The 12068-nt window shown below is 45.2% G+C and overlaps 1 protein-coding gene across 1 annotated transcript; it reads right to left on the bottom strand.

The window, feature by feature from the left end:
• Positions 1 to 298: 298 nt before the first annotated feature.
• Positions 299 to 4150, bottom strand: egr1 (early growth response 1). Its single transcript, XM_010735598.3, has 2 exons — positions 3430 to 4150; positions 299 to 2595 (listed from the first exon to the last, which is right to left on the bottom strand). Exons 1-2 carry the CDS (start codon positions 3638 to 3640, stop codon positions 1274 to 1276), a joined length of 1533 nt encoding a protein of 510 aa, XP_010733900.1. The 5' UTR covers positions 3641 to 4150; the 3' UTR covers positions 299 to 1273.
• Positions 4151 to 12068: the final 7918 nt, after the last annotated feature.

Genomic DNA, 12068 nt, shown 5'->3' with positions numbered 1-12068 from the left:
ATATATTCATATTTTTATTTGAATTTCATTTCTGGGAGGATATCTTGTACACCAAATATCCCATTGGCAGTTAAGCGCATTCAATGTGTTTAGAAGCCAGAAACAGTCACTTGTTTTAACAAACACAAATACAAAATAAAGATAACCACAAAATAATGAACTGCATGTATATAACATACAAAAGAATCCCATGCCTACTCAGTAGGTAACTTCAACATTCCAGCTCTTGAAGATGTGGATATTTACATTTTAAGTTTTACAAAAATATACTTTATAGTTTCTCTCCTTTTTTGCTTACATTCTAATGAAATGAAGCGGTGCCCTCATAGCTCGTCCCTTTTTCCTCCCTCTGAGTATGACTTACATTCTGTAACAAAAATATTCGCTCAAACCCTTAAGGCGAGATGCAGTGCATCCTCTCTCGCGCGCAGCCGAGTCACAACATCAGCAAGGCTTCACAAAAGGCACCAAATAACGGGAGTGTTTGTCTTGTTTAGTTTTTTTGTCGTTTTTTTTTAAATGTTTTTTTTTTCTTCTCTATTTTTCCATATAACCGAGCGATATGTTACATGTGAGAAAGAGAGAAAGAGATAGTACCAGTGGATGATATTTACAAACAGAAACTAACATCACTCTTACTCATGCTTGAATACTTAAGTGCTTTTTTTCAAACAATGTCAAAACATATCACAGCATCATCACTACATAATAGAGAAAGTATGTAGAAAATATGGCCCTGCTCACTTCAAATAATACAATGCAAATATGCAAATAATTTTTCACATCAATGGTACCAAAGAATGATAAAAACGAAACATGGCACATGTACAATATACATATATGGTAGCTTATGTATATCATTCAATGTCTTTTGTACTGTATGAGTGCCTGCAAGGGCGAACGTGCCTTAGCACCACAACTGCTGGCAACCTGTCTGTCTCTTGGTTTCTGTGTACCTAATAGCAGAGACCGTCAGTGTCGGTTTCTACTCTCTGTTGAGTCCCTTATGCATTTGAAGTGCTGCATTTGTTTTACAGAGACAGAAAAAAATCCCTTTTCATCTTCTATTGTCTTTGCCCAGTCCTTGACATGTGTCTTTTCTCTCTTTCAGGTAAATCTCAAGATTCACCCAACACTGCACAGGGAGCAGACAGAAAAGTGCTTTTTGGAGGGGAAAACAAAGTCTTTTGATGCTGATTTCTTTCCCCTCAAAGAACCTTAAGGAAGGAGAGGTGAAGAGAGACTTTAAAAAAGTTTTTCTCTTTGCTCTTTCTTAGCAGATCTCGATTGTCCTTGGGGAGAGAGTGGTCTGCATGTCTGATAGCGGGGTGGGGATGGGGGAGCTGTAGATGTTGGAGGCGACTGAGGAGGGGAAGGAAGAAGCGACCTGGGATTGAAAGGTGCTGGACATGGACACTGATGGGTAGGTGGTGGCAATGGAAGGTGATGGATAGGAAGTGTGGACGGGAGAGGAGTAGCAGGAGGTGACAGGAGAGGGGTAAGAAGACACTGGAGAGGGGTAGGAGGTGATGGGTGAAGGGTAGCTGGAGGCAGGTGAAGCGGCTGATACTGGCGCTGCTGTTACTGCCACTGCTCCTGCCTTCTCTGCCTTCTTGTCCTTCTGCCGTAGGTGGATCTTTGTGTGCCTCTTCCTCTCATCGCTGCGGGCAAACTTGCGTCCACAGATCTCGCAGGCGAAGGGCTTCTCACCAGTGTGAGTGCGGATGTGTGTTGTCAAGTGGTCGCTGCGGCTGAAGTTGCGCATGCAGATGCGGCACTGGAAGGGTTTCTGGCCCGTGTGGATGCGGATGTGACGTGTCAGCTCATCAGAGCGTGAGAAGCGGCGATCGCAGGTGTCCACGGGGCAAGCGTAGGGCCTCTCGTGAGGAGGTGTCTTGCTTGGCCGGGTGGGGTACTTGCGCATGCGACTGGGCTTAATCAGCTGGGACTGGTAGACACTCTTTAAGTCCTGTGAACCAGTCTGGGTGGCAAAGGCCTTGATTGTAGACAGAGGAGTGAGGGAGGGCTGGCTTGACTGACTCTGGAAGGGCTTTTGGTCAGGGGGCACCAGGCTGATCTCTCCCTGCTGCTGAGGGAAAAGGTAGTCAGGAATCATGGGCACAGGGAAGCTAGTGCTGCAGGTCTTGCCATTAGGGTAGGCTGGAGGAGGGTACTGCACTGCCCCGGCCGAGCTGGCGAAAGCCTGGCCCTGGTCTGGAAAGATGTCAGAGTTGGGGCTGGAGTAGGTCGGGGCGGCTGAGTAGATGGGGTTGGGCTCGCTGTGGTGAATAGAAGAACTGAGGCTGGAGCTCTGAGATGAGGAGGAGGTAGAAGAGGAGGAAGTGGAAGAGGACGGGACGGATGAAGAGGAGGACGAGGTCGTCTGTGAGACAGCAGAGGAAGAGGTGGAACTGGGGGCAATGTTGCCCATCAGACCGGAGAACAGGCCCAAGATGGGCTCAGCCCAGAGGCTGTTGCTGCAGGAGGTGGCAGGCTCCAGGGTGAAGCGGCCGGTGTAAGAGATTGGGGGCAGCCTCTGGGTGGGGTAGGACTGCTCTGGCTTCTCACAGTTGAAGGGGATATCAGGTAACGTATCTGCAGGGAGCACAAAGAAAGGGGAGACATTAATCAAACTGTCAATATCCAGAGGGAGGGAGAGGGGAACTCCTGTCAGGGCGGTGGACAGTGTGTCACCACTCTCTTTTGCGACAGAAGTCAGATGCCCACACAGAGAACCCCCACCCCAAACTAAACTCTAACTCTAAAACTGTCTTTCACACCTCAGCAAGAGCTGCTGTGCAAGCTTTCTATACTTGCATTTTCCTCCGCTCACACTCTGTCGATCTTTCTTTCATTCTCTCCGTCTTCCTGTCTTGCACACACACACACTTGCACACACATTCTTGAAGCCCATCACAGAGCCCGAGGCAATTGATTACCGAAACTGCAGTTCAGCTGGTTTTAGGAATGCAATTTGAATTGAGCTGTAGGAGTGTCTAGAGGCATGCGGTGACTGAGCAGTGTTGAGTCCTCCGTGAGTCGACAGGGATTTAGAGCCATCAATAAATTGGTACTAAGTGAGACGTTTTTTAAATTTCCCTGTTCATTCGTAGAATTTTATTGTATAAATGTTTAATGTCTGTCAGCTAAAATTAAAATGTATTTATAGCCTACAGTTTCACTTTAAGTATAAAATTCTCAACACAAGCCATGATTAAATAAACTAATAAAGACTATGATCTAAAAATCTTAAAATGACACCTTTAATGTGAGTTAATAATAAACTGCAAAACATAAATAATACTTAATTTCATACAGCTCTTTATTTCTCTTAACTTTTTTTCTTAGCAGCTCTGATTTCATCTTTGATTCAGTTTTACATGCAGCAGTAAAAACCAAAGGCAAAAGAGGCAAATCTCCAGCTCTTACCTCCAGCAAGGTGGTCGTACTGTTCTCCTGGCTCCCCAGAGCCAAAGCCTGCACCTTCGGGTGCAGAGGCTGTGAGGAAGGGGGTCCCTGTCGAGCTGAGCATCATCACCTCCTCCAGCTTGGGGTAGTTATCCATGGGGGAGTGAGGGAAGCTCAGGGGCTCTGAGATCTGCATGGCTGGGAGGATCATCTCGGTCTTGGCTGCAGCCATCCTCTGCTGGTGCTGGAGGGCTGAGGCTGTGCTGGTGGCTGGTGAAGAGTGCAGGGAGGCTGTGTGTGCACGCTTGGCAGAGCGGTGCCTCGCAGGTGGAGGGAATCACTTAGCCCAGCTCAGGGAGCGCTGCACACTTCTGCTGATGCCGAGGACGATGCTGTTTTCTGCTCCGTGACTCGTGCTCTTCAGTTGTCCTGTTGTTTTCCTTTTTCTCTCAGAGATGAGTAAAGATCCACTTGTATTTTCAGAAAAAGTGTCATTTATACTCATTCCCTAAGATTCATCAAAATTAATCAACAAATTAATCTTGATTTTTTTTTTCTTCTTCTATGTATTAAATAACTTATCCAGTCAGGTTTTGACCTTCTTGGATGGATGTTGTTTTGAATTGACTTTTTACTTTTGTTGTGATATTTCTCACTAAGGGAGTGTGTTTGTCTATCTATCTCTGCTCTAACAGTTGCTCATGTGGGCTCTCAACGCTCTCTCTGAGCTGAGAGGTTTCCCTTTGCTCCTTTTATACCCTCTTGCCGTGACGTAGATGTCCATATTTGGAGCGGAGGAAGCCCATATTTAGGCACTGCAGTGGAGGACACATGACGCTGGCCTGGGGGGAAAGCAGAGAGGAGAGACTTTATATTAAGCTCTCGCAGTAAATTGCGAAGACAACGCCGCTCTTCCTCTGTCCAGAATCAATGTATCTTCATAGCAGAACAGCTCTGCGAGACAGCAGCATAATTCTTGCTCTCTCCCGATCGCCCCATAGATTTGATTTGGATTTCCCATCTGTGCAGCAGGCTGCGCTGCTGCCGGAAAGCCCGGCTCCGCCGTGCCTTATAAGGTCGTGACTACATAAGGACCTATTCCGGTGGGTTTCCATTTCCCTGTCCTTATTTGGAACTTCCTGAGGCAGCTCTGATCGCTGCTTGGCAGTGAATGAGAGGCTGGAGCGCAAATCATGTCCTGCTCTCACAATAACTAATGTCAGCAGCAGAATCCTGCTTCTCTGTTTTAAAGCGCGGCTTCGGCGGACCTGTTAGAGACTGTATGTGAGAGACTTTGTGCAGCAGACAAACTGTTTTACATGCATTTTGTTAAGCTGAGGACATTAAATGTGTGTTCATGTCATAAATAAGAACGAAATCACGTTTTAATCACATGCAACAGCTCCGCGTATTTATGATACATGTGGGCTTGTCCTACATTTTTCCAGACAGAACAAGTAAAATTACATTAGATTATTAGATTACATGTAACTAGATTCAAAAGTGACTTCAGCTCTCTTTTTAGGCTGGAGCTTAATATGCATGCAGTGTGGTGGCAGCTTAAGAAACACGGCCATGCAATTCTTTAGCCTATAGGCTTATTGATTATGAATAGAATAATTAGCCGACATGTTAAATTGATTTTGACATTTAATATAAATGAGGGTATTTCTAAGGCTGCGGGCTTAAAAATATAAGACTGTGTAAACTCTGCTGCCTGGATGCAAACTTCCTCTAAATTAACTTTCCATCTCTCTCGGCTGTGTCATTGATTAATGAGAACAGATAGCCACGGATGCTGACGAGGTGCGGGCCGATCCGTCTAATTGAGGGGTGTCCCCGGCTCAATATTCGGGGAATCTCTCTGCCACTCAGCAGCCTAATGGGCCGCATTAACAACGCTGCGCACAGCTGCCAGGACGCCTGCGGGATACCGATGTTCCCCCCGGCTGCTCCAGCTTCGGCTGGCGCGCCAGCACTCCACGGTGGATGCTGACGGGAAATCAATGTGTTTCCCTAGCTGCTGACTGGATCTATATGCAAGCAACCTCATTGGGAAACATCGTGGGCAGGACACTTTGAGGTGGCCTGAGAGAGAGAGAGAGACAGAGAGAGAGAGGTGGTGCTGATGCTGAGAGGAAAGACTTTAAATATCATTTAGATTCAAAATACTGATTGCACAGCTCTTTATCTTCATCTACAGGTGTTGATGCCACAATGATACAGCCTAATCTCAGCCAGTTACTGAAGTAGATAGATGGATAATACAGATATTAATAGATCGATAGGCCTGCTTTATATGTGGAAACAAAACAAAAAACTGGTGCACACAGTAGGTTTTAGGTCTTTACTGGGTTGCATACTCTCCCAGGCGTTTCCCATTCAGCCTCTGGCAAATCTCTCTGTTTACCCCCATTAGACTGATAGCAAAATTCTGTCATATATTATGGATGATCTGGAGCGGAGGCTCCTTCACAAAATCCAAATAAGCCTGAAGTAGAGGGCGCAGCTGGAGAATGTGTAATGTTGTTTATTCATACAGTCAGATACATTTAAATGATCAAATCTAATCACTTTTGAAGGTATGTGCCTTTTCACAGCGGTGTTATACTTTAGGAGGAATATAGTGCTCCCACTGCACACACACATAGACACACACACACACCTAAAACTTGAGTTTGCAATTTATTTGTCAGCAAGGGAGATAGCACTCTTCTCCAGGCCTGTTAGTTTCAGGGTAAAAAAAAAAAAAAAACCCAGACCAGACGCTCAGGACATGATGATGCTGAGTTACACAAAGTGACTGTAACTTTATGGTGAAGTGGCCATACCAAATCTAAACTCCCATCCGCATCCTTCACTGCTGTCATGCATCAGTTACTAAGGTCGATAAATTTGTGGCAAAGCAAAGAAGAAAGAAAAAGAGAGAGAGAGAGCAGATGAGAGAACTCATCATCTGATGACAATGTAATAAAATCAGGTTAGGGAAAACTGTCAGAAAAGTAATAAAGTAATAAAGATGATAAACAGTTCACACTGGCTGTTTGGGCCTCCCTTCACTCTGATGCATGGAGGGGGTGGAAGCCAGATGCTGTAAGGGCAGGGGAAGGAGAATGAGTCTGTGTGTGTGTGTGGATGTCAATGCGCATGATGCTGCACTGTTGCATGTGTGTGTTTGGGTCAGCTGGTTCATTCTCCTCAGTGTGTTCCCCATTGCTGCCCACACAAACCAGCCAGAGGAGTCCTCGCCTGATGAAACTCCAACGCTTATGCCAGCCGGCGAGAAAGAAAAGGCTCTCCCATTAGGCTACCTACGCATGCCACCACGCCCCGGTTCTCACACACACAAACACACCCTGCATGAGAGCCAGTTGATATTTAATCATGCCCCAATCTGCCACGGAGAAAGGACGAGGAAGTAGATGGGGAAGCCAAAAAAAGAGAGAGGAGGTGGAAGAGAGAGGAGTTGGAACAGAAAAATGAAGGGAGAGCGAGAGCGAGAGAAAGGAGAGCGAAGAAACAGAGACGTATGCGAGGAGATGGAGGCAGGATGAGAAAAAGAGATGGAGAAGGTGGGAAGGAAGGGTGAGGGCGATAGAAAAATAGAAAATAGAGAAACCGAGAGAGAATCCTCACACCCACATACTGTACGTGGGAGCAAATACCAAGCTTTATGCTGGCATTTGTCAGCAGCCCAATGCCAGGCAGTCAGTCAGGGAGACAGGACAGACAGACAGACACTCCTGCTCCTCCGTCACACCTCCTCACCTTCCAGGCCGCCCACACCAACCAGTGGTGCAATCCCTCTCCATTAGCATACAGGTGTGTTCAGCCTTGTGTCCTCCCGTGATGGGTGGACCAAGATTAGTGGGTGGACGATGGCAGTTACCAAAGCCTGCATGTTACATAATGTGGCAGAGAGGGGAAGGGAAGGGAGGGAGGGAGGAATAATGTAATGACAGAGAGAGAGACAACGAGGGAGGACCTGGCTATTTTGGAGCACAGTATGCAGCTATCATAGTTTTATTTTGCCATGTGGGATGGGGGTGAGAGTTTTGAACTTTAAGAGGATAAAAAATGAAATGTGGCATTGATGTGTTGGGGCCTGTGTAACACACAGGGAGAGTTGATAATTAAATGGGAGAAGAGCGGAGGCCTGGTCTTCTCGGGCAGAGTGACAGGCTGAATATTAGCCTATAGTCATGGAGTGATGTGGAGAGGAGCAGAGAACATGATAGGGGGCTATTTGATAAATGTCATTTTTCTCCCAGCTTTTAAGGTGACACTAGTTGGAGTGTGCGGCCTGACCTTTTACATGCTCAGTGATATGCGCCTGGGAAAAGACAAACTGGCGTGAGAGGGATAAAATCTGTTGGAAACGTCGAGGAAACTGGCACTGTAGAGGGGTCATGGAAAATCTCTGGATTAATTGACATGCATGAAAAGCCAAATGGATCTAATGGGATTCTGGAAACTGTCATCGATGAAGACATCCAGTACTGTCTGTTTAAATACTTGACACCTCGACTCTGCGCTCAAGTCATCATAAACCTTGGCTCACTCATTGAAATCTAACACAGCCTATTACAATACAGTGCAGAAGATTACAGCACACCACCTGTTGCTGTGCCGAGGCAGCCAGACATTTTTTTTTTTTTTGCTCTGTTCAGAGGAGTCCAGGAATGCCGCTGAGGAATGCTGGTCTTGTATTAGCGGCGTATGATTATGCTGTGGGTAAAGATCACAAGTTTTCTTTTACGGTGTGAGCTGACCTACTAAAGCTTTTAGGCCCCAGTGATGATTTTGAAAAACAATCTGCTCACACTTCACAGTCACTGCAGGCATCCCTCCCTGTCATACCACCCCTCCTCAGGCTATGGAGCAGGATTAATGTCAATGTATGACACAAAAACAGGGGCCCGGCATTGAATAGCCGTTCTATCTGCTTATCTGCCCGTTGTTGTTGCCTCCCCGAAGGTGGTAGGTGACAGAGAGACAATTACCAAACATGTCCCCGAGGATATGTGACTCACTGAGCCAAGGCCTGTTTATTTGATGCTTGTGACAAAAGATCTGACCCCTGACCTTTAAGCTCCCGATGAGTCACCGGTAGCGAGCTGAGAGACGGGGCTTCCCGTGCACACCATGCAGCCGTCATAGGGCAACATTCAAAGGTTGTCACAAAACAATTTTCTGTTTGTTTCTGAGTTGTGTATACCACAATCTGTGGGTGGCAAAGACCCCTGCATGATGACAGAACTGATGTAAAATAGGTCAGCTCTGTGTTGGCCATCTTCAGTGTTACAGCGCTTTTGTGGGTTTATTGTTTGGTGCTTCAGACACTAGTGTATCAGCTTAGCAGAGCAAGAGCAATCAATGACCACTGAGGCCACTGCTTAAAATAAAATATTCTATTTAAAAATACTGTTGGATTTTTTACCGGCATAGATAAGTAAAGGCACCCGCTGTGTTAATATTGATTGTGGGATGAGATTTGGCTCATGTTTGTCTGGGTACAAACTGTACCTGTAATGAAGCCTGAAGATAATGCTTCCTTCCACAGTGAGACATCAACCAGAAACATCTCCTTCTGTGGTTTTCACGTTCCTCTTTTTTGTCGATTGGGGTGGAAACTACCTAAGTTCATATAATCTAGTACTAGTAAAGTACTGTACCCAGTTCCACACTACCTAACATCACACAAAGTAGCGAGAAGTAGAACCTCCTCAACCTCAATAATGATACATAGTGTAATAATTACACTATGTATTATTATTATTTGTTTATTCTCTGATAACACTTTACTTTTACTTATTATTACGTATTTTTACTTTTAAGATCTGAGAACTTCTTCCAGCACTGCTGTCAACGACATGTTGAGCATTTAAGGAGCCTCATCAGCAGTCAGCCACTTTGTGAAGGAGAAAATCAGGCACAAAAGCAGACCAGATTCATTTTAAATTCACTTCAAAGCTGTCTGGATGTTGAGCCTTATTGCACCGGGACAAAGCTTCTTATTGGCCGAGCAGACTAAAACCCGGACTTCTCTTCACACTGCTGACGTCTTCATGTGGACAGAGAGACCGACAGGAAGGAGCGAGGGAGGCAGAAAGATGTGGCCTCAGCGTCCAGACTGAGCAGCAACTGGTTTGTTGTCTTTAGTGAACACGTTTGGGTGTGACTCATGTGCACACGTACTCGGAGCAGACAGAAAACATCCAGACTCACAGACCTGTTTTTATTCTACTACAGTCTTCGGATTTTTGTCAGGAATTTAAACTTTACTTTAGTCCACAGTCAAGTGGAGCTCCGCCAGTCCACATCTGTTTATGTGGACGAGCGGCTTTATGCAGCGTGGGTTTATTATTGCATCAGACAGTCACGCCATCACCCTTGCTCACTCATTGGACCTTAACATTTATTGAGAGAATGGTAAGAAAGAGGAGATGGTTTGGTTTTTATCTTTTCCTCTCTGAACCAAAAGCTATAAACACGAAGCCTGAGCTACTGAAAATTTGGGTAAACTAAACCTGAAATCACGCTGTCCCTCAAAGGATGACCTGTCTAAACCTGATGTTATACAAACAGTCAAGGCATATGCACGAGCACACACACACACACACACACACACACACACACACACACACACACACACACACAAATGTTTAAGTTGTTCTCCAGAGTTTGTTTGAGTTTTGAGTCAGATCAGAAGTTGCCAAGACAAATAGTCTCCTTGGGTCCAATGGCCAAAGATGTTCCCAATAATTTGCTGTGAAGTGAAAATGACAGAGAGAGTGGGGCACATCAGCTCAGGTGAGAGTTATTTGTTTTGTAGTGTTGAAGCTGAAGTAAAGTGAAGGAGTAGAGAGGGTGAGAGGCAGAGAGATAAATGGGTAAGGAGAGATACAGAGGTACTGGAAGTGATGGAAAAGTGATGCTAGAAAAGCGACTGAAACAGAGAGTGAAAGAGAAAGTGACTGTCGCTAGGTTGTTGACAGGTGGGCCTCAGGGCAGGTACGACAGGTTGATTCAGGTAAGCCCGTCACCCTCCTCACCCACCTCCAACTTCTAACCCTCCCCTCTACCCCAGCTGGAGACTGCCGATGTGGGATAGCCTACAGGGCTGCGGAGACAGGTCTCCATCAGAAAGCGCTGCAACCCTTTACAATCAAACGATAATCATTTAACTCCAAGTGCCATATGTCAACAGACATGATGGTTGACGAAGCAGACAGACAAGATGACAAACAACACTAACTGCAACACCCATTGTATGCTTCCAAGGAAAAAGAAAAAAATGGAAAATGAAAGGAGGAAGAATGAATAAATGAATAACTGTCAGAAGCATTTGGCTTATGGGACAATGGGTTTTTCTAGGAGCTGAGGCCCAGGAGCCAAATGTCTCTTTGGTCACTCAGTCTTAAGATTCACCAGCAAATTTTGACGAATTCACTCTGCAACAGCCAGACGATAAAGCATCTTAAGTGATAAGTAATTTTAAGTAATCTAATTTGCTCTAATGCTTTAAATTTACATTGTCTATTACAAATTACCAGGGTCAGAGTTGTCTCTCTTTCTCTTACTCTTCAAGCAAGGACTTGGAAACGACTGGGTGTGTGGGTTAATGGTGCAACTGGATTAGGGAGACTAGATTCATGCATAATGCAGGCATTTACCTTAATGGGAGAAACGTGACTGGTAAGCAGTGTTTACATTAAAGGAGGGTGAGAGTTCAGCTGAGCCGAGGGAATATTTTTCTGCCTACGCTGGCGGCAGACAGTGTAATGAATTTCTATAAAGCGCACTGCAAATAAAAATAAAGACACACAAAGGAGATTGCATGTTGATGGTTGTCGGGTGATGCTGACAAGGAGAAATGGGTGAGGGTGGCGTTGAGACTTGCAGTAGTGTACACTTTGTAAAAGACATCCCGTCGTCCTGGTTCGCCCTTTTTTCTTCCTTTCCATTGCTAGAGTCAAGATTATGAAGCAATAATCCTGATTAAATCCAGGATTTTTATACATTTATGAGGAGGAGTGAACAGGAACAGGAAATAAAAAGTTTTATTATTATTTCTATCGCCCACCTTTCAACAAGAATACACACGCACAGGTTGCTACAAGGACACACAACGGACACGTTCCATTATTTGTGTTTGTCTTGCTATCCAAACACACTATGCACGTGGTGTATTGAACACAAACACCCACTCACACACACACACACACACACGATCATGTCCAAGGGGCGACGCGACTACATGTATCCACAAGTGTGCTGACAGCACACACCCAAGCATATAGCCTGACATTCTCTTGGCCACAATACACCACACAATTAAAATAAATCTCCTACGGAGGCCACATGGTGTTGCTTTTTTCTAACAGCCAAACAGGGGAACAACTCCATAGCAACACTAGAGAAATGTTTACGTATGAGAATATTTGGATATGCACTGTAGGAAACATAAACAGGCTTAGTGTCATAATTTAGTTAGTACATGATTTGTCTCTGCATTGACTTTAAGAGTCAAAGAAAGAAAATAACGTGAGTTGGAGAGTCATGAACTTCCATTTTTCTCGCAGTGGGATTGTGACACTGTGTGTTCTCATTACGAGCACGCAGACAGCCCTCCATGGGTCTCACTCTCTGAGTCTCTC

Source organism: Larimichthys crocea, chromosome I (genome assembly GCF_000972845.2).
Source record: "Larimichthys crocea isolate SSNF chromosome I, L_crocea_2.0, whole genome shotgun sequence".
NCBI classification, from domain to species: domain Eukaryota; kingdom Metazoa; phylum Chordata; class Actinopteri; family Sciaenidae; genus Larimichthys; species Larimichthys crocea.
The sequence above is the reverse complement of the archived record's forward strand: the minus strand, read 5'-3'. Positions and strand labels throughout refer to the sequence as shown.

What these genes read in the sequence shown, in the direction of transcription:
- egr1 (XM_010735598.3), bottom strand. Translation starts at nt 3,640, where the DNA reads ATGGCTGCAGCCAAGACCGAGATGATCCTCCCAGCCATGCAGATCTCA. An exon ending in GTACGACCACCTTGCTGGAG is followed by an intron (nt 2,596 to 3,429) that starts GTAAGAGCTGGA and finishes TGCTCCCTGCAG; the next exon opens with ATACGTTACCTGATATCCCC.